General features: G+C 37.8%; 1 protein-coding gene and 1 pseudogene across 2 annotated transcripts; both read left to right on the forward strand.

Moving 5' to 3' along the window:
* The first annotated feature begins 332 nt into the window (after positions 1-332).
* LOC104452470 lies at positions 333-8,640 on the forward strand. 2 transcript variants are annotated; one of them, XM_010066946.3, is made up of 7 exons: positions 333-620; positions 767-2,314; positions 4,128-4,585; positions 4,678-4,813; positions 5,761-5,909; positions 5,990-6,110; positions 8,002-8,640. In XM_010066946.3, the coding sequence occupies exons 1-7, from the start codon at positions 443-445 to the stop codon at positions 8,382-8,384; spliced, it is 2,973 nt and encodes a 990-aa protein (XP_010065248.1). In that variant the 5' UTR covers positions 333-442; the 3' UTR covers positions 8,385-8,640. The 2 variants fall into 2 exon arrangements, with proteins under 2 accessions (XP_010065248.1, XP_010065249.1); XM_010066947.3 differs by having other exon boundaries at positions 333-557.
* Positions 8,641-18,719: 10,079 nt separating this feature from the next.
* On the forward strand, positions 18,720-22,528 carry LOC104454745 (annotated as a pseudogene).
* The last annotated feature ends 960 nt before the right edge of the window (positions 22,529-23,488 follow it).

Here is a 23,488-nt window from a genome sequence, read left to right on the forward strand (position 1 = left end):
CCTCAACGATTGGTTGCCGATGTCATCGGCTCTCGACAATTGATCGCCAACCACCGACTAAAGAAAAAGAAGAAGAAAAGAAAGAGAAGGAAAAATATGAGAGAAAAAATTAATTTTTTTTTTTCTTGTTTTTATTTCAAATTTGTTTCTGAGAATAAAAGTATAAATAAATGCATTTCTATTCTTTTTTTTTGTTCTTCTAACAAAAGAACAAAATTGTGTTTCGAAGAATAAAACAAAACCCAAACAAATAGGCCCAAAGAAGTTCACTCGGCCGAACGCACTTGACCTACATTTAAACACCCCCACCCCCCGGCTCTTCCCCTCCTTTCTCTCCTCTTGTCTCTATTTTTGAATCGCGTTAGCGGATGGTTAGGAACACCAAAATACATAGAGACGGTGCCGTGCTTCGTTTGCTACTTTCTTCTTTTGGGGTGCGATCATGGGGAACAGCAGAAGCAAGCCAGAGTCGATAGAGCAGCGGAGACGCCATAGCAGTGAGACGCGAGCAAGTCCTCCGCCGCAGGCCTTCCATTTAGCTCCTGCTTCGGTTTCAGGTTCGTCTGTTGAAGCAAGTCCTCCGCCGCAGGCCTTCGATTTAGGTCCTGCTTCGGTTTCAGGTTCGTCTGTTCAAGCATCGGATTCCGACAGATATTTTTTAATTCACGTTTGGTTTTCGGCTGGAATCTCCATGGTGTGGTTTGACTCACGTGTTTGAATAGATTATTTTCCAGTAGGATTGTTCATCATCTTTACTCATCATCAGGTACACCGCAACCGGTGGAGGAACTTGAGATATGTTATGACGACATCGAAGGTGGTCCACCTGAATATGGCGGCAAGGTGCTTATGCTTGGGGGTCTAGGATTGATGGAGCCTCCGGAGGTCACACAATGGCAGACTTACACGGAGATCTACTTGATGGAAAACCGGTTAACTGAGTTGCCCGAGAACCCTCGGTGTCCTGTACTCTTGGTCTTGTTTCTAAATAGAAATTACAAACTCAGAACAATTAGTCTGTCTTTCTTTGATTACATGCCGGCTCTTGAAATCCTGAATTTATCCAGAACACGAATCAAGTCCTTGCCGGAGTCTCTGTTTGGGTTAAGCTGCCTAAAAAGACTATTCTTAACTCACTGTGAGATGCTGAGCGTGTTACCTCCAAAAATTGGAGAACTTCAGCAGCTTGAGGTGCTTGATATGGAAGGGACTGAGATCATGGATCTGCCCCAGGAGGTTGCAAAGCTAACAAAGCTCACTTGCCTAGAATTATCCTTTTGTCCACGCGTAAATTGGGGCACAAAATCTGCGAAAGCGAATGCATTGATTCCTCAAGGCACTCTTTCCACACTATCTCAACTAGAAGAATTAAGTATTGATGTAAATCCAGATGATGAGAGGTGGGAGAGTGTTGTGGAAGCTATTATTGACGACGTTTGTGGCTTGATAAGTCTGGATACACTTAAACTGTACCTTCCACAAGTGGAACATCTGAGGAAATTCAAATGGTTTGGTACATCCAAGGTATGTAGATTGTTGTCACATTTCAAATTCATTGTTGGCAGTCATGATGAACGCATCATGTCTTGTCTCCCGGTGGATCTTGAGTTTGAAATAGAACGCTGGGATAGATCCCTGAAATATGTAAATGGTGTCGGGGTGCCTATAGATATCCAGAAGATGCTTCGGCATGCTACTGCATTTTTCTTAGACCGCCATATGGATGTCACTAAGCTATCTGATTTTGGGATTGAGAACATGGAGCAACTGAAATGCTGCATAATTGGGGAGTGTAATGAGATTCGGGTTTTTATTGATGGAACTGACATGTATGATGAAGCTGATAGAAGTGAAATTGTATCAGAAACAGGGGAGGATGACAAGAGGTTTCTCAGGTCACTTGAATATCTCTATGTATATCATATGAAGAGTTTGAGGTGCATTTATGTGGGGCCGCTGCATCGAGGATCCTTGTCTCATCTTAAATGCTTGGCCTTAGTCACATGCCCTCAGTTGACTACCATATTTACACCTGACCTACTGAAAAACCTTGATAGCTTAGAAGAGCTCAGAGTCGAAGACTGCTCACATGTCTCAAGTTTAGTGACACAGGAAGATACTTCTATTGACGACAGTACTCACTTTCTCCCCAACATGAAAAGGATATCCCTATTCTCATTGCCAGAGCTCATTAGCATTTCCAGTGGCTTACGCATCGCACCAAACTTGGAACGAATGAGCATTATCGATTGTCCAAATCTCAAGAGTTCATCACCTGATGAAATCTGTTGCAATCATCTGGCAGGGACTAAACGTAAGAGTAATTATCGGCGGAAAGCATTGTTCTGTTGAGATGATGCCTGTCGTTTTCTTTCCCTTTCATTTTATATATTTGGTTGAACAAGTTAAAAGCTGCAGGGCCCAGCCTTAATGAAGAGAAAATTGGAAAGTTAACAAATAGCTGAATGAAATCTATCTTCTTTCAAATCGTATATCTGGTATCACCCTTGAAATGTTTATGAATGAGGCAGCGACATCTAACTATACAAAATTCTTGGTCATTCTGATGTTAGCTTCAGAACTGTGACTGCTTCTGATGCATATATTTTCAGTGTACAAAACCAAATTTCGGCACAGCATTAGTGTGCAGTGATTTGGATTGCTAGTCTATTTTTGCCGCTGTAAACGTTCTTCAAGCTTGTAGATTGACGTAACACTAGCTAGCTTGGTTATTATTTTTTGGTAGAAGAGTTCTTCATTACAGTACTGATGGAGTTATTATCAATGTCAATTGTGAATAGATAATCGAAATTCCTGTTTTACATTCTGTGGAAATACTGTACTTTTTATCTGGGGATATGAAGATCTTATTTCATGATATTCTGCTTGTGTTTGTTGGAGGTGCTATAAGGGAAAAAGGAAAGGAACACACTTTTTGTTTATTATTGGTCTGGTGTAAGAATGAACTTGAAATTAATGTTTGGTTTATGTTAGAAAGTCCAACCAAAAGGCTTAAGTTATAAGGCAAGAGAGACTACATGTATATACAATTTTCAAATCGTGTTACCATTTGCATTGCAATAATCGTGGATGTGGCATATCAACCTCATTGGAGGTGTCATCACCACAATAGGGCCAACAGTGCCCAATATTGATATGAATTTCATTCTTGCTGGCTGCTATCTTCCACTACTTAAAACAATGGTTATCATAAGCTCTCTAAACAAGTGATGTTCAACCTTTTAATGCTCACTCTCATGTGCAACCCTGGATAAATTATATGATGAATGCACTTTACGAGTAAGATAGAGAAAATAACTCACTTGAAATGAAATGTAAAGAGGGGCATGGAAAATTGAGGGTTGGCTCTAGTACCAAATTAAAATTTCAAAATCTGAAAGTTTAAGCATTAAGTAGATGCAGACCACAGGACCATTATAAACCCCAAAAGAAGCAAAGTGGGATATTTTGCTATTATATGTAGCTTGTTATTGTGGATTTATAGTCTAATTCTGATTTTGAGTTTTGATGGGTTATGCATTTGCCCTAGTAACGCTTGTCAAGTTGGAGTTAATTGCCTTTGTCCTTAGGAGTGCTCTCTGTTCCCAGAGATTTTGTATTGGCAGAGTAGGTTTGGGAAGTGACTAACAATTATGGCGTGTCGTAGGTCATCTATTAATGGGTGATGATAGCGATGTATCTCATAGGAAGACATAAGTTCAAGTTTGTGACAGATCTAGAGTAGGTCGAGGGTGTGATATCGCAAGAAGTGAGCAAAGTACGTCAGAGATTGATTGCATAGAATTATTTTAGTCTATATCAAGAGATCAGGTAGATTTATTGCTGCTTATCTTTTTCCATCGCTTTGATTGCAAGTTGAAGACGTTGTCATGGTTTTCTCTTGTAAACCACAAATATCCACCTACGTGGCTACATACCCTCCTCTGTTCGGGACCGGATACTTACTTCAATTGGAAAAGTAACAGTTGCTAGGCCGACTGGGAGATTAGTTGATTCATCTTTTAATTTCTGTTTAGATGAAGTGGCTTGGTGCTTGTTGTTCCCCTATGTGACCCAAATCGATGGTCACTTGTTTCGTCTGATATGCTAATTTCGTATTTGAGCAGCACAAAGCATTCCAAATGATGCAAGCAGAGAGCAGCCTGCTCCTACTGTGGTTTCGTCTACAACCACTGTTAATGCAGACCGTTCAACTTTTAAACTCAAAAGGGAACCTAAAGTTGCTTCTCGGCTGCGGAAATTCAAATTTAATGATCTTAAGTTAGCTGCTAGAAACTTTAGTGCTGCAAGTCTTCTTGGTAAAGGTGGTTTTGGCTGTGTACGTGGATTTACAAATGAGGTTTCTATAGTCGCTCCTCAGCTGCGGAAATTTTCATTAAAGGATCTTAAGTTAGCTACAAGAAAATTTAGTCCTGAGGGTCTGCTCGGTCAAGATGATTCTTTCCGAGTCTTTAAGGGTTGGATTGAAGAAAATGGGACTGCTCCTGCAAGGCCTGGCACTGGGCTGACTGTCACTGTTAAGATTTTCGAGCGTCATGGGCAGCCGGCTCATGAAGAATGGCTGGTAATATCTCATGTGATGATCTTTTCTTTCTGGATTAATGCATGTTTGACAGTTAGTATGACTTTTGAACTGTCGCACTTTCCACGTACCAGGCTGAAGTGAGTATTCTTGGTCATCTAGTGCATCCAAATTTGGTAAAGTTAATTGGATATTGCGTGGAAGTCGACCAAAGGCTGCTTGTATATGAGTATATGCAACGAGGGAGCTTGCCTAATCACCTCTTTGAAAGTATGCGCACTTGTCCTTTAACATGTGCTTGGTGCCCTTAATGACATGTCCTACATGTCCTACATTATGTTCGTATTATATAAGTACTCACGGTTAAACAATCCACCTGTAGCTGGATATGGAAGTCATGTCTCCTAAGAAAACTATTTGATTGCTACTAGAATCTGGATAATAATTTTAAGGAGAAAAAAATGTTACTTGTCCTTATTATGGACGTCTTTCCAGAAAATTGTAGGGTTCGGAATCATAATTTCCTAAATAATTCTTCAATGCTCATACTCTGTTGAATGTTCTTCTGCCTGAAATGTTTTTATGCATCTTGCTTTTTTGATGTTGGTGCCACTGATTAAAAGGATGCAATACCAGATACTTTCGATGTTATCATATATTCAGAGGACATTATAGTTTGATACCAAGAAAAAAAAAAGGAAAGAAATAGCAGATCATGTGATATGGTCATGAAATGTCACCTTCTAGCAGCTTCATCCGCATGTGACTTTTGTATTGTTTTATCATCTTTGTCTCTCAGTAGTACATCTCAGGGAATCCTGAGACTTAATTCTCTCTAACTTGGTCATTTAGGCGCAAGAACACCAGGGTTGTACCATAGTGAGGATGAAACTTAGTACAAAGCTTGCAAGTAGGCTAGTAATGAGATTTAATGGAAGGGACATGCTTGCCAATTGAACAACTCTCGAAAGATACTAAATGTTTTTTTATAGTAGGGCATATTCCTTTAAATAAGCATTATTTCATTTCCATGAGAAAAGAAAGGGAATCCTGCTGTAGTTTCTACCATATTCTTGCCCTGCCTACTAATTCTCAGCAGTTATTTTCCAAAAGTTGGTATCAGTTTTAACCAAACCATATGGTGGCTTCAGAAAGGGAATATTGATTTATATGTGATGACAAGTATTTTATTAGTTAATTCTTGTGTTCTTTTGTAGGCTGTGTAGGAGAGACTCAGCCTCTCCCCTGGTCTACCAGGATGAAAATAGCACTGGGTGCTGCAAAGGGTCTTGCTTTTCTTCATGGGGAAGCAGAACTGCAAGTGATATTTCGTGATTTTAAAACTTCCAAGATCCTATTAGATGCCGTATGTAGCAAAAGTTGTGGGACATTCCTTTTTCCTTTTTAATCACGTTGTTTGACTTTTTCTTAACATGTCTTTTTTAGGACTACAATGTCAAGCTTTCTGGTTTAGAATTTGCAAAAATTGTTCCCGAGGGAGATGACTCTGACACCACCCAACTCGTTGGAACATTTGGCTATATCGACCCGGAATACATCTATACTGGTATGCATTTGTTAGTACGAGAAATTTGAGGATAAGATATGTGCAAGTAACCTTCAAAAAAAGTGGTTTGAGAAATATTTTTGACATGTCAAATTATCTTATAGCATAAAAAAGTAGAGAACAGCCCCAATCTACACACCTCATGCACAACATGTGCACCAATTATGATTAGGAACTGAATTGATTTAGGTAGATATCAATCGTGACCAAAGACAAGAAAAGTAGAGGGACGGTTATACAGTGATATACCTTTTTTCACTAGGTGCATCCTATCTCTGGTCTGTCCTCATATTTCATCACAATTTGCAGGAATGGTGCAATCAACTGTAGTTCTTGCACATTATGCTTAAGTTACTTTTTTCTGTTTCAGTCCTGCACGTAGTCTCCCAAATGATGTTATTCCCTTATCTTCCAGTCCACCACAAATTCAATCATTGAATGGATTATTTTGCATATGTCTTGCTCAAACTTCTGGAACATTACGCTTAGTGTAGCTTGGGGAATGACTGATTGGTACTCATTACCTGCATTCCTTTTCTTTGTTTGAAGCATCTCTCAATTGTCGTTTCCTCCGAGTATAATATATGGGTGTCTTTCTAATATTTTTTTGCCTGGGAGGAAGCTGGAAAATTTGCTGGACCCTCGTGAACTAGTGTCCCCAGGTGATCTGGATTTACTTTTCAGCAGCACGCACGGGCTTTGTTAATGATAAGTACTGATTACAAATACATAAAAGTTGGATTTTGAGGGTGCAAATCTGGCGAGTTCATAATCCACGTTAATCATGCGTTGCTGGCAAGTGATTTTTGTTTGTTTTACTCTCTCTCTCTCGCTCTATCTCTCTCTCGGTATTATTCTTTTCAATGCATGATGGTATGTCTGCTTCGCCCTTTGAACTTCTGATTAATTGGTGTTTTTTGATATGATGCACAACCAGTGATTACAGAAACACAGATTTTGAAGTTCTTTCTGTTTGTGTTTTTACGTGCTTTAATTCTACACGTCCAAAGGATTTTAGGTTCGGAATGGAGTATCTAGGTTTCTTCGTGTAGCTAGTTAATTTCCCCCTGGTGTGGTGGTCGTCCGTCCTGCACGCATTACATAATTACAGAAAAACGTAAATCCAAACTAGGTATTATTTGTTCCTTCGTTTTACGTGGTTTAGGGCTACATGTAGTAATCATGATTTGTGTATATTTTCGTTGTACTTTCCTATTTATCATTTAATAGTAGCATAATTTCATGTTGAAATCATTAAAAAAGCGGTTGTTCTATCTTATACATCTATTGATTAAGAGTTGAACCTTTTTTCTCTTTTTTTCTCTTTTTTTTGTGGTACATCCTTACAAATTTCAATGAAGGCAATGCATTGAGAATCATTCACTATGTTATCGTAAGTTTCAATGATTATGACTTGACAAGTTCTAATAAATTGCATCATTCTGAATTGATAGATTAATTAGCTAGTTCATATTTATCAGGCTATAAATTACTACTTCGCAGAAGCAAATACCTTGACATGACAGTCCATAAATGAAGTATATTATGATGACAAGAAACAATATTGTTTTTTGGAATTGGCATCTTCGATAATATCACAATTTGGGCTTTACTTCACTTCTATGCCACTAATTGCTTTGATAATTTCACTAATACTAAATAGCTATTTATCCACAGCAATGCCCGGGTGCTTAAGTAGTATTATCATAAGAAAAAAAGGAGTGATGGAAGGACATAACAAAGTTATTTTTTCAACCTTACCTGTTTTTGATTGCTAGAGGTGGTTGAGATATTTGGCGGGTACTTCCTGGATTGTTTTTATATCGAATTAGGACTGACTGGTACTTATTCTCGGTATTCCTGACTACTGACTACACCTATATTATTGCAGGTAATGTCACAGTAAAGAGTGATGTCTATGGTTTTGGTGTGGTTCTTTTGGAAATCCTGACCGGAAGAAAAGCCATTGATCGTACTCGTGAGGAACCTCACCTTGTTATGTACGCTCGGTTACATATGGAAGAGGAAAAAAGTTTGTGCGAATTGATGGATCCAAGGCTCGGAAATAAATACTCAGAAAAATGTGCCCAGATTGCTTTGCAGTTGGCTGCTCGCTGCCTTAGACCAGATCCAGAAGCTCGTCCCTGGATGAGTGAAGTTGTCGAAGTTTTGAAAAATATCCCAGATCTTCCATATATGGCAAGTCCATTAAATATTCAGGACAAGAGAGGAAGCCCTAGCAGTGGAATCGCATGCAAACTTGAACCACGGTGAATTCAAGGAATGCAAGTCTTTCAATTCCGGATGGGACCAACGCCTATCCATGCCACCACACCACCAATTTTTGGAAGCAAGTGATAAACTGTGGCAATATGCCATTAAGTAGAAGTCATTCAAACCCATTTTTTCCTCTTCTCCTCTTTCCTTTTTTGGTGCTGGAGTTTTGGCTTCCATATGAACATTAGCTCCTGGTTATGAAAATGTCGACGGAATAAAATATAATACAAATTATGCTACGTTTATATCGTCATCCATTGAGAAGTGATTAGGTGAAGCCTGAATTGGGAAGTATGCTTGGGCATTGATACTTTATCATTCTACAGTATTTTAATGATAATGATTACCTTTGAGGGTACCTTTTGACATATCATATCTCGTGAAATTTATTCTATATCGAGTTTTTCATGTTGTGGCATGTTTTTGACACATGTTCTCATTTTCAGTAATCATCTCGTTGTATTTCTATTTGTCACATAACTGGGGTGTTCGTTCATTTGAATGTGCTAATTCGTTTGCTGTGTAAAATTATACGGTTGTTCTCCTTCTGATATCAGCCATGATAATTGTTAGAAATTCTTTTGGGCTAGCATTTGTTGTTGAAACCGGCATTGAGTTTTCTTTATTTGAGACTGAGCATTCAATGCAGACGCTTTTTTCTAATTTTATTTCGGCCCATGCGGCCCAGCCTAAAAAATTGGCATGGGCTGGGGGCCCGGCCCAAGTGGGTGACAGGGCCCGTTAACCACTCCTGGGACGGAGGTTGGAATGCTGGTGCCGTAGCGCCTCCAAGCTTTTTCTTTGAGTTTTTGTTTTTTCATATTTTTCTATTTTTTTCTGCGGTATTCTTTTCTTTTTCTTGGTTTATTTTTCCCATAAATAAATATAAAGTGTATTTTTTCTAAAATTTCTATTTTTATTTTCTTTTTCTCCTCCTCCTCCTTTAAAAAAAAAAAAAAACTAATCAAAGATATTCTTGCTCTTTTCATGTAATAATATCTTTTCCTTTTGTGTTTTGCAATCAGTCAATTCATATAGTTGGACTTGATCAAATCCAATTATATATTAATTCACTTTAATTTTTCCAAACCTAATTATTGCCTTGAAAACAAATTTAGGGTGTAGAATCGACAATGCTTTTATACTGCAATCAAAATGCATAATGCAAGAGGATGTGCAATATCTTATAAATTTTAACATCAGTAAAACGTCAACAAAGACATTTTCGACTGGGAAAGAATAACGATATTTTGAAAATTAATAGTGTGTTGCCAAAAAAAAAAAAAAGAAACATTTTTTCCCGCGACATCGGCCAAGTTTCTGTTCTCCGCACTCCCTCGATTGCTGCCTTTTTCATGTCTCCGTCCACTCCTTCACTCTGGCCTCCCCACAATCTGAGGTACTCTATTTGTTCCTGCATTTCTAGGGTTATGAGTTTCACTTTTGCGTGTGCGCTCGTCATGTGCTTTCATGCCCGAAACTGTTTTGATCTATTGATTTCTGCCGTTGGCAATTTCTAGTTGTAGCGGCGCCACCGCCATGGATTTTCGGGGGCGGTGGGGCATTGGTGGGAAATGAACTCGACTTGAATGCAATGCTTTCGGAAGAGGTATTTTCATCTCTCGTGAATCAACGTTGCTTTGAGTGATTGCGGAGCTCGCCCGTGCTGATAGTGGGTACGTGATGAAATTTGTACATTGGATTGACCTGTGTTTTCTGAGAGGATATTGGCTTTTGCTTTGGGTATTTGATGAATTAGTAATTATTTTTTTGGTGAGTTACTAATTCCATTTTTCATCATTGTTTGGGTGTTTGTTGATTATGATGGTAGTTTGTCTTTTAATTGTATTTATGTAATTGTTTATCTTTACGGATTGTTCCAAGATGCCCGTGGAGACTCCACGGGCCTACTAGCTTGTCGATAACGAGACTGCCAGCGGTTCATATTTCTTCTTGAACATACATTGACTCTCTAAATTTGCACACGAAGTGTTCATTTTTATGTTTAATTGAAATACAATATATTTTTCTTGGGTGGAATTCTATGAGCATGTGAACTGAGAGAGAGACTGGAAGATCAGCACCTAAACTAGAACATGCTTATAGGCTACTGTAATAAAAGAATAAGCCAAGTCAAAGTAATAAGAGAAGTCTCAGCAGCCACAACCCTGCAACCCTGCAGTTCTTGGTTCAGCTCACCACGCCCCCCCTTTCTCTCTCTCTCTCGGCATTTTCGTGGTGGCGATGAATATGAATCTGATGGAGTGATGCTCGATTAGTTCTCTCTTTCGATTGCGCCGTCGCATCGCTCCGTGCTTAGTTGGTTCCGGCTTTTTTGCAATGTTCTATTATTGAGGTGGTCCGTCGATGCCCTAAGTGTGTTATGCATGTGTCGTGTTAGTATCGTGCATGTGCCATGCCAACATCATGCGTATAATGTGCATATTCCAACATCAACATAAAAAACCTCAAAATCACTCAAAGAATGCACAAATGACATGAAGAAATCACACGGGACTTAGAATTTGATGCGTTGAAAAGTTTGGATAGTCTTCTAATCCTAAGTCGGCATGCAAAATGTCATACAATTTAAATGGCATTATAAGATGATTTATGATTCGTAATGGTATGCTTGGGAATCCTAAATGTGATGAACACTTTTACGAGACAAATTTAATGTGCAAAATGATACTCAAAGGACATGATCTAAACATGTATGCAAACCTTCAACATGCGGTTCAATCATCAAGAAGGCATGATCGTAAGATTTGATCCCTAGATGACTCAAACAAGTATAGAAAGGTGCACATATGACAATGTTTCATTTCAGCATTAAGTTTACAAAACAAGCATAATTTCAGCCATCCTCAAGACATGCATAAATCCTATCAAAAATCTCACATACAGAGCATATGATGAAGAAGACTTTTTGTTAAGAGTTTGAAGCTCAATTAAGATCATATGAGTCGTGGAAAAAATGACAAACAAACAAACTATATGTCCAGCACATATTACTGCAGTACATTTTACTCTAATGCATGCAATTGACTCACTTTGCCAATGTAAAAAACTTGCAAAGCGCGCATCAATTGAAAATATATATCATGTAAATATATATAATGTATTTCAACTCTCATGAATGATTTAAGACCAAAGAGGTGCATTTATGGACTCAATTTTATCAAAATAAATTTCAGACCAACGTAGGACAGACTGACCTATGTTCAGATTTAAGCAATTTTGACCTAGCTAAAAATGTCTAAAAATTTTGAAAAAAATACAGAACATGCACAACACTTATACAAGAAACTTTTATGAAGAAAAGTTGTTTTATAACTCAACATAAAAATCAGTATAAAAATAGCAAAAAAAGAGATCAATTATAAAACAAATTGACCTAGGCTTAGATTTGAGTAGATATGACCTAGTTGAACACATCCAAAAATGGTGTAAAAATAACAGAAGATGCAAGAGATGTTTTGAAACAAAACTCATGGAGACAATTTTGGTAAAAAATGATCGTCAGCACAAAAATAACAAAGCCAGAAAGCGAAATAGAATTAGAATCGAAAAAGACCTAAACTATTGTAGAATCGTTAATCTTTGGAGGTGTTTTTTGAGGGTCAAATGACGGTTGATTGGAGTGTACGATCTACCATTTTGATGCTCGGACGTCTATTATCTAATCCTAAGAGGACTCGAGCTGAAACAAGGTCATTTCGAACCTCGTTTTGGCCAAAACAGTGACCTAGGTATAGACCTACGAAAATCATAGATTAGGATCAAGAACACAATCATCATTCAAATCATTAACAAATCATTGCAGCATTTATGATCATTGATCTTAAGCATGTAAAAGTTCATAATCTTGAATCCTAACCCCGATTGACTAACTCAATCTCGCTTCATCAAATTCGAGTTTCAAATTGTTACCTTCTTCGCGGTTTCCGCGGATTTTGATCAAAATCAATCAAAGTTTTCGCCAAATCTTCAATCCATCCTCCACAAACCAACAATAATAAGATCTGGACAGCAAGTGTGATGATCGCTTATGAAGATGACGGAGGTTGAACCGGTGATGCTCCGGTCGCCGAAAGAGAAAACCTACCGGATCAAAGAAGAGAGAGAGAAACGAGGCTCTTGGCGCCAAAAAAAACAGAGAGGAGAGAGAGAGCTAGAGAGAGAAGAATTTCGTGCCAAATGAAAAACTCCTTGTTGAAAATGGAAGACATTTCATGTATATACTCCTCACATTAATCTCTTTCGATTGCGCCGTCGCATCGTTTTGTTCACAGTCGGTTCTTGCTTTTTTGCAATGTTCTGTTATTGAGATGGTCCGTCGATGCCCTATGTGTTTTGTGCACGTGTCATGCTAGCATCGTGCACGTGCCGTGCCAGCATCGTGCGTATGATGTGCATATTCCAACATCAACATAAAAACCTAAATTTCGATTAAAAAATCCCCTAATTAAGGTTAATTTTTATTTTAGACAGGTTTTGCTTTTCTTTAATCTCATATCTCATGAAATTCAATTTTATTTAATAAAATATACCTAAAATCTTTCAAATTTTTAAACATCATCCATTGTATTTATATTTCAAATGCTTAGATTTCTTTTTCTTTTTTTTTTAATGGTGGCCATTTGATCTTCAGGTCAAGATCTGTGTGCATAGACTGATCCACCTTCTTGAGCAATCTTAAATATGTGTAAAACTTTGACAATGCCTAGAACAAGATCTTTTACCATATAAGATATTTTTTCTGAAAGGAATTATTAGATTCAAATTATAATTCTTCTCGGATTTGCAGACTTACCATTTTGTTGGCTCTCTCTCCCTTTATTATTATTATTATTTTGGTTGCTTTCCCTGCATAAAAACAAGGTCGAAGATTCCACCCATGAGGTGTAATCACGATTAGAAGGTAAATGCCGATGGCATGAAGCAATAAAACACTTGGATATGAAATTAGAACGTAAAGCCTACAAAAACCCACTTTGGGCCGGATTGTGTAATATTTAAATCAGTTATCTCAATTACCACTTTTATTCTTATAGAAAAATTATGAGGTTGAGAAAATTTTCGAAATTAATTTTGACTTCCAAAGTCCTTCAAGTTAAATCATATTAGACTTTGACCTTTTAAAAATAGGTGTATGAAAGCTTCAAAGTGATTTTACCAAAATCCAAATTCACCGTCGAAGTCTAGTCAAAAAAGAGAGGAAAAATTGGTACTTGAAATGACAATGTGGCCATGTACTTATCAATCATTAAAAAGTTATTGAAATATTTTCATTTAAGAAAGAGCATTTAGACATGTTAATTAATTTATAAAATCAATGTACGAGATAATTTTCAGTCTATTTGGCGATCCTCAAAGTATGCGCGCCTCTAATACTTCTCAAACACCAATCCAAAACCTAGTTGCAAACCCGAGCTTTATGACTACTATGCAGAGCACCACCGCCCTTCTTCATTGGTTTCTTCTTCATATGGCCAAGACAAATTTGGAGTCCGGTCATTCATGGCTAGGTTCGACATTTGCAATGTGAAGAGATACTGCCAGTGAACTTGTTTTCTTGCCGCCCAGGAATTTGTAGAGGCCGAAAACTCAGTCCTGATCCAATTCGGAACACGTCCGGAGAATTTGTTGTAGATCCGTCAAAGACGACAAACTACCTAAAGGTGGCGGAATGATCCATTCAACTGATTATTTGAAAAACTGAGCGATACCAAATTTTGCAATTTTCCCATAACTTAGGAACTAGAACGATATGGAATTCCTAAAAAACCATAAAGGTTTTAAGTTTCTCAAGTTCATTAACCAATTCAGCGACCCATCCAGTTGATTACTCGAAATATATGCATATGGCGTATCTAATAATTCCAGGAAAATGGCACCATCGCTGTACATCTCAATTGTAAAATGGAATGGAAAGCTACAAGTTTTCTTCAATTAAAGTTTTGTGAACTGAAGGTCTGCAAAAACTCCAAGTTAACTCAACGTTTATCGCTCTTTGCATAATCTCTCATCTCATCCTCGTTATAGTATAAAATGACTTGGGTCTACACTCATCTGGTTGCATTTCTTTCGGATGAATGCGAATTCTAACAGGATTTTATGGATGCTGTAGGATCATTCCCTGTAAATGAATAGGAGGAAAAGGCTGAATTTTTTACCTTACAGCAATTTCATTCAGCTCATACTGTTCATATTACTGGCCTTTCACATTGTAGTACGTTTGCGGGATGTACATATGGAGGAACTATTGGAGAAGTCATTATACTTTGGCCAAGAGCAAACAAGATTTTAGACCCCTAAAGATGTTCTAAATAAAGAGATTGCAAAATGATGAAATTCGCCAGAGGAAAAAGAAGAACTGTGTTGCAAAATCACGCAATATCGTCTAACTTTCGGGATATAATATGAAATTCTTTTTTTTAAAAAAAAGAAAAGAAATGACATTATCTCATCATAATTTGATAAGTTTATGGACAAAATTGAAGTGTAAGATTTCAATGTAGAATGTGATCGTAATTACAAAGATTAGAGAAAGAGAATCAAGAAAAAGGAATGCTTAAAGAGGAAATAATAAGAAAATAATGAAATTATAAATATACGGCATGTACTTAATACATTACAAAGGAATATAGTAGATTGTGTTGGGTAAAATAGACTGACGATTCACTGTAGCTTCAATAAAATAAGACACTAACCCATAAGGCGCAAAAAGAATGGAAGAAGATAATACTAAAAAAATTAAAGATAATTATATCGTATAATCGAAATGACAAAACGAAGAGAAAAGGTGTAGGGAGTGACATGGAAGAGATCTTTAGTAAATTAGAAAAGGAAAAGAGAAAAGAGGAGCAAAGGATATATGTCCTCTCAAAACCCTCGTTTAATATAAAGGATACTGGGCAAACTACTATGAACTTAATTCACATAATATGCACGCCCTACACAATTCTTCTTTGATATTAGTAAAACCTATTAAATGTTCAAAGGTCACTTTTACATTATGTATTATTGATTATTACATTATGTATTATTGATTATAAGCACCGGAAACAGACTTGCCATACTTAACTCGCATGATATTGAGAAGAAACTACATTTAATTCACTATTTCCTGATAAGAAGCCACTACAGTTTGCAGTGCTAAACTGCAACATGGGATCTTAGGAAAAAAAAACACCCGGAATCATTCTTTTTATCATTTTCATCACCTCATTAGTGAATGATAGCCATCTAATAGATTGTGCATGCAGAGAAACAAAACGAAAGCTTATGTTAATACATAATTCCAATCACAACAACTAAGATGAACAAGAAGCAAAGAGCTACAGAGAAAGGCTAGATGAAGCTACAAAAAGACCGTAATCTTTCCTCGATAGCCTAGTCTTGCCACCCCAATAAAGACCACCATGATTGCTCAGAATCAATGGATCTTAAATTGATAGCATTTATCTCGGTAAAAGGAAGTTTCAACAAGGATGGACATGAAGCTATATCTAGTCTCTCTAGAGAAGGCCAAATCAATAAGTCATTCGGAGCAATGCTTCTTAATTTTGGAAGATCATGAACTACTAGCTTTTTAAGATTCGGAAGTGTTCTCCGGTCCAAACAAGGATTTTCAGTTTCAATGATGATCTCCTCAATTTCGTGGCACTCTTCGACACTCAAATGCTTCAGCTCAGATAGTTGCTCGATCAATCCATTTGAGAATATCTTCTTGAGCTTGGGGCAATTGTACAAGGTCAAACTAGTCATTTGGCCTAAGCTTCCAATGGGCACGGGACCCTCCCAAATACAATGCAAACTTGGGGCATTGTTTATGACCATTCTCTCTAGCCATTCAAATGCACAAGGTGGTGCTACATTACCATCGATGATGCATATGATGTCCTTGTAGCCCTCCACTGAACAAGCTCTGAGTTTACTCAAGTTCTCAGTCCCAAAATCTGATAAGCTTAATATATTCTTATGATCAATCAGTTCAAATACTTCAGTCTCAGTGAGTACTTCTGAGATCACAGGATTTGTGCCTTCATCGTTTGCATACTTCAAGCACTTGCACAATTGATATTCAAAATAATTGAGAATATGATGCTTGACCGAATTGCAAATACCGACCGAAAACTGAAATGTGAAGTGTAGGTCCTTCCATAGAGGGCTTGATCTGACGAAGATTTCAAGGCACTCTATTTTAGGAAAGGAAAATGTCAGTGAAGTCAACTGTGTCAAGGTAGAAACCTTCTATAACCACTGGGGGTTCGCCCCAGTGGCCACCCTTCCAACATGGAAGAGGGAGGTGAGGGGTTCAAATCCCCATCTTCTCAGTGGGGATGGGGGTAGGGACGCGTAAGTTTCGAGAGTGGGTTGCGACTCTCACGCCCTGCAAGAGGCAGGGCACAAGTCTGTGAGTGAGTGTAGAGTAGGCATAGAGTAGGACTGACCAAAAAAAAAAAAAAAAAAAAAAAGGTAGAAACCTCCTCCGTGATTGTCCTCATGACCTGATTAGACCTCAAAGTGTTTGGGTCTACATCAATCATGAGTTCTTCTAATGATGAAATGCTCGAAATCACCTTGGACATTGGGTTTCCGGCACCAAAATTTGACAGGAACATGCACAAACATCTCATCTGCGTTAAACTTCCAACTTGAATAGGTAAAGAGATGATTCCAATGCGTCGAATGTCAAGCACCTCTAGATGCATCGGTGCCTCTATGCTTGAAGGTAGTTCTATTAAGCCCTCGCATGAATTCAAGTAGAGTGCCCTAAGATGAGTCAAGCAAGGCAAAGAAGGTGGAAGGGATGTTATTCCCGTAGCGTGTAAGTCCAAGACTCGGAGTCTTTGCATAGACAAGAAGAAGCTCTCTTGGATCATCATTAAATTCTTGTTTTTTTGTAAGAGTAAAGTCGAAAGATTTGTGCAATTTGAAGTTGCCGGTAAACTGCACAAGTCATTATCCATCAAAGAAATTCGACTTGCAGATGTCCATTGTTCTTCCTTTGGTGGCTTTTTTAGCCCCTCTGTTAGAGTTTAAATGTGCGCGGAAGCATGGTTTTGGTATTAGTTATAGTTTTTGATTAATGATGTGTGCAAGTGCATGGTATATATTGTAGAGGATGGACAAGGGACAAGGTAGGATAATTGAAGGACAAAGAACATGGGATATGAGAAATAGTTTCATTAGTTGGATAAAATAGTTTTACAATAGTTGAAGGAAGTGTTGGTGAGGGAGCATGATGTGGTTTTTATGCTTAGCTCCCACACAAAACATGGAGCACTTGCTCCTTTATATATAGGCTGCCAAAGTAGGTGGAGGAAGTCTCTAGACTTCTCTACAAATAGCTACTATTATTTTATAGTAATATAAGATTGAAACTTCTAGAATACATAAGAGATGGCAGCTTGTAGATTCTTCTAGAATTTTTCTTGAATTTTCTAGCTCATATCTATCTTGAAGTTTCTAGAATTGGATCACAAATTCCAACACCCTCACATGGTCTTGCTAGGATCTTATGGTCTGAGACTCCTGATGAAATTTTAAGGGCCATATTGCGAATAAAAATCAATACACGATAGTGGCTCTTTATGGTATGCATGATAATCATCTAATGTACTTGCCCTGTAATTTTGAGCATGTAAAGTTGGTGCCATTGGCATTTTGTTCATTGCACTCGAGCCACCATCTTGTTGAAAGAGTTCACTAAGTGAGATTTTTGTGCAGTCAATTCTTTTACTATCATCTTCCTTTTGTTAACGTCTAAATTTTTCTTTTTTCACTTAGAACTTAGTCGCGTAGAAAATAAAGAATTGGTCTCTTAGAAAAAAGAAGAAGTAAAGAGTAAACTAAATAGTTTTCCTTAACATGCATTGTGTTTTCATTAAATTGCATCACATATAGACATTAGGAGCATTAGTATTACTAGTATTAAAAAAATAAAATTAAAAATTAAAACAAAAAATTTAAAAAATAATAAATTTTTTTAATTAAAAAAAAAGAAAAGAAGAGAAAGCATCCGGGCGGGGCTAGGGCCAGCCTTAGCCCAGTACCTCCTTCATTTCCCTTTTCTTTTCCCCCACGTGAGCTGGCCCAGCCCACTTCTTCTTTATATTTCTCCCCGGCCCGGTTCTCTCCTCTTCTCTTCTCCTTCCCTGCCGTCGGCCGCTTGCTTCGCGACAAACAGGAAGAAAAGGACAGAAGGACAGAGGCGAGGACGGACGGACGGAAGTGAGGCTGCGCGGGACGCTCGACCGAGAATGTCGTGCGGTGCGGGTCTGCGAAAGGCAGCTGTCGTCGCTAAAAAAACAAGGGGGGTAAATTAAGGGTCTGCTCAGTCGAGACGGTTCTTTCCGAGTCTTTAAGGGTTGGATTGAAGAAAATGGGACTGCTCCTGCGGGGCCTGGCACTGGGCTGACTGTCGCTGTTAAGATTTTCGAGCGTCATGGGCAGCCGGCTCACGAAGAATGGCTGGTAATATCTCATGTGATGATCTTTTCTTTCTGGATTAATGCATGTTTGACAGTTAGTATGACTTTTGAACTGTTGCACTGTCCACGTGCCAGGCTGAAGTGAGTATTCTTGGTCATCTAGTGCATCCAAATTTGGTAAAGTTAATTGGATATTGCGTGGAAGGCAACCAAAGGCTGCTTATATATGAGTATATGCAACGAGGGAGCTTGAAAGATCACCTCTTTGAAAGTATGCGCACTTGTCCTTTAACATGTGCTTGGTGCCCTTAATGACATGTCCTACATTATGTGGTAAAACGACCCACCTGTAGCTGGATATGGAAGTCATGTCTCCCAAGAAAACTATTTGATTGCTACTAGAATCTGGATAATAATTTTAAGGAGGAAAAAATGTCACTTGTCCTTATTATGGACGTCTTTCCAGAAGATTGTAGGGTTCGAACCATAATTTCCTAAATAATTTACAATGCTCATACTCTGTTGAATGTTCTTCTGCCTGAAATTTTTTTTTTATGTAAATTGCTTTTTTGATGTTGGTGCCACCAACCAAAAGGATGCAATACCAGAGACTTTCGGTGTTATCATATACTTAGAGGACATTATAGTTCGATGCCAGGGAAAAAAAACAGATATAGCGGAAGATCATGTGATATGGTCATGAAATGTCACTTTCTAGCAGCTTCATCCGTGTGTGATTTTAGTAACGTTTTATCATCTTTGTCTCTCAGTAGTACATCTTAGGGAATCCTGAGACTTAATTCTCTCAAACTTGGTCACTTAGGTGCAAGAACACCAGAGTTGCACCGTATTGAGGATGAAACTTAGTACAAAGCTTGCAAGTAGGCTAGTAATGATATTTAATGGAAGGGACATGCTTGCCAATTGAACAACTCTCGAAAGATACTAAATGTTTTTAATAGCAGGGCATATTCGTTTGCATAAGCGTTATTTTCATTTCCACGAGAAAAGAAAGGGAATCCTGCTGTAGTTTCTACCATATTCTTGTCCTGCCTACTAATTCTCAGCAGTTATTTTCCAAAAGTTGGTATCAGTTTTAACCAAACTATCTTTGACTATGGTGGCTTCAGAAAGGGAATATTGATTTATCTGTGATGACAAACATTTTATTAGTTGATTCTTGTGTTCTTTTGTGGGTTGTGTGGGGAAATTGCCTCTTACTTGGTCTACCGGGATGAAAATAGCGCTGGATGCTGCAAAGAGTCTTGCTTTTCTTCATGGGGAGGCAGAACCGCCAGTGATATTTCGTAATTTTAATCCTTCCAAGATCCTATTAGATGCCGTATGTAGCAAAAGCTGTGGCGACAGTCCTTTTTCCTTTTTAATCATGATGTTTGATTTTTTCACTACTCGTCTCTTTTAGGACTACAATGCCAAGCTTACTGGTTTTGGACTTGCGATTGTTCTCGAGGGAGATGAGTCTCACTCCACCCCTATCAGGGGAACAATTGGCTATGCTGCCCCGGAATGGATGATGAGGGGTATGTGTATGTTTCTACAAGCAATTTGTGGATGAGAAATGTCCAAATAACCTGCACAAAAGTGGTTGAGTAAGATTTTTGACATGTCAAATTATCCTATAGTATAGAAAAGGAGAACAGCCCCAATCTACACACTCATTCGCGGCATGTGCACCAATCATGATAAGGAACTGAATTGAATTAGGTAGATATCAATTGTGACCAAAGACAAGAGAATTACAGGGACCGTCATATACTGATATGACCTCATTTTCTCTTTGTGCATCCTGTCTCTGCTCTGTCCTCATATATTGTCACGATTTGCAGGAATGGTATGATCAGCTGTAGCTCTTGCACATCATGCTCAAGTTACTTTTTTTCTGTTTTAGTCCTGCATGTGGTCTCCCAAATGATGTTATTCCCTTACTTTCAGTCCACCAGATATCTAATCATTGGATGGATTATACTGCACATTTATTGCTGGAACTTCTGGAACATTACGCGCAGCGTAGTTTGTGGAATGACTGATTGGTGCTCACTACCTGCATTCCTTTTCTTTGTTAGAAGCATCTCTCAATTGTTGTTTCCTCCGAGTACAATGTCTGGTGCTTTTTGATATGATGCACAACCAGTGATTACTGAAACACGGATTTTAAAGTTCTTTTTGGATGTGTTTTTACGTACTTTAATGCTACATGTCCAAAGGATTTTTGGTTCGGATTGGAGTATCTAGGTTTCTTCATGTAGCTAGTTAATTTCCAGTAAGTGTGGTGGTCGTCTGTCCCACACACACTACATTATTGCCAAAAAATGTAAATCTAAACTAGGTATTATTTGTTCCTTTGTTTTGCGTGGTTTAGAGCTACATGTAGTAATCATGATTTGTGTATTTTTTCGTTTTACTTTCCTATTTATCATTTAAGGATAGTGTAATTTCATGTTGAAATCATTAAAAAGGCGGTGGTTTTATCTTATACATCTATTCTATTGATTAAGAGTTGAAACTTTTTTCTCTTTTTTTTAAATTTTTTTTTGGCATACGTCCTTATAAATTTCAGTGAAGGCAATGCATTGAGAATCATTCATTATGTTATTGTTAATTTTAATGATTATGACTTGACAATTTCTAATAAATGGCATCATTATGAATTGATAGAATAATTAGTCAGTTCATATTTATCATGCTATAAATTTCTACTTCACCGAAGCAAATACCTTGACAAGGCAGTCCATGAATGAAGTATATTATTATGACAAGATACAATATTGTATTTTGTAATTGCCATCATCGATAATATCACAATTTGGGCTTTAGTACACTTCTATGCCGCCAATTGCTTTGATAATTTCACTAATACTCAATAGGGTGCTTGACTAGTATAATCATAATAAAAAAAAGGAGTGATGGAAGGACAGAACAAAGTTATTGTCTCAACCTTATCTGTTTTTGATTGCTAGAGGTGGTTGAGATATTTGGCGGGTACTCCATGCATTGTATTTATATCCGATTAGAATCAACTGGTACGTAATCTAGGTATTCCTGACTACTGACCGCACATATATTATTGCAGGGCACTTTACAATAAAGAGTGATGTCTATGGTTTTGGTGTGGTCCTTTTCGAATTCCTGACCGGAAGAAAACCCTATGACTTCACTGATGATGGACTTCTCCATGTTGGCTCTGCTCGGTCACATCTGGAAGAGGAAAGAAGTTTGTACGAATTGATAGATTCAAGGCTCGGAAATCAATTCTCAGGAAAAGGTGCCCAGATTGCTTTGCTGTTGGCTGTTCACTGCCTTGAAATGGATCCGGATGCTCGTCCCTGGATGAGTGAAGTTGTCGAAGTTTTGAAGACCATACAAGATCTCCCATAGATGGCAAGTACATCAGATATTGAGGACAAGACAGGGAAGTGCTAGCCGTGGAATGGCATCCAAACTCAAACCATGGTGAATTCAAGGAATGCAAGTCCTTCAATTCCGGATGGGACCAACGCATATCCATGCCACCACACCACCAATCTTTGGAAGCCAGTGATAAACTGTAGCAATGTGCCTATAAATAGCCGGCATTTAACACCATTTGTCTCCTTTTCTCCTCTTTCCTTTTTTGGTGCCAGAGTTTTGGCTTCCATATAAACATTCACTCTTGATTATTGAAATGTCGACTGAGAAAAATATAGTGTGAGTTATTTAACCCCATTTGTCATCCATTGAGTTATACTACGTTTATAACTACGTTTATAAGTGTGAGTTATACTACGTTTATAAAGTCATCCATTGAGAAGTGGTCAGGTGAAGCCTGGAATTGAGAAGTACGCTTGGGCATTGATACCTCATCTCTCCTCTACAGCATTTTAATGATAATGACTACCTTTGATGGTGTCTATTTGACGTACCTTTTCCTGTTAAATTTATTATGTATCTAGTTTTTCCATGTGGTGGCATGTCTTTGACACATGTTTTCATTCTCAATAATCATCTCGTTGTATTTCTATTTCTCACATAACTGAGGTGTTTGTTCATTTGAATTTGTTAATTCGTTTGCCGTGTAAAAATATACGGTTGTTCTCTTTCAGACATCAGCCATAATAATTGTTGGAAATTCATTTGGGCCAGCATATATTGTTGAAACAGGTATTGAATTTTCTTTATAAGAGACCGTACATTCAACGCAAGCAATTTTTTTTTAATTTGGGCCTATGCGGCCCAACCTGAAAAGGTTTTTTCATGGGCTGGGGCCCCGGCCCAAGTGGGTGACGGGCCCCCGTTAACCGCGGGTTGGAATGCTGGTGCTGTAGCGCCTCCAAGCTTTTTTCTTTGATTTTTTTTTTTGCATATTATTCTATTTTTCTGAGATATTCTTTTTTGGGGTTTATTTTTACCATAAAAAATATAAAGTGTATTCTTTCTAAAATTTATGTTTCTTTTTTTTTCTTTTTCTCCTGCTCCTTTTGTTTTAATTTAAATCTAATCAACAATATTCTTGCTTTTTTCATGTAATAATACCTTTTCTGTTGTATTTGGCAATCGGTCTATTCATATAGTTGGACTTGATCAAATCCAATTATATATTAATTCACTTCAATTTTTCCGAACCTAATTATTGCCTTGAAATCAAATTTAGGGCATAGAATC

This window comes from Eucalyptus grandis, chromosome 7 (assembly GCF_016545825.1).
Source record: "Eucalyptus grandis isolate ANBG69807.140 chromosome 7, ASM1654582v1, whole genome shotgun sequence".
Lineage (NCBI taxonomy): Eukaryota > Viridiplantae > Streptophyta > Magnoliopsida > Myrtales > Myrtaceae > Eucalyptus > Eucalyptus grandis.

Excerpts from the sequence above, each read along its gene's own strand:
- LOC104452470 (XM_010066946.3), top strand. The coding sequence starts at position 443 with ATGGGGAACAGCAGAAGCAAGCCAGAGTCGATAGAGCAGCGGAGACGC. Across the intron at positions 4,586-4,677 it reads CGGCTCATGAAGAATGGCTG|GCTGAAGTGAGTATTCTTGG; the intron begins GTAATATCTCAT and ends TCCACGTACCAG. Across the intron at positions 5,910-5,989 it reads CCAAGATCCTATTAGATGCC|GACTACAATGTCAAGCTTTC; the intron begins GTATGTAGCAAA and ends TGTCTTTTTTAG.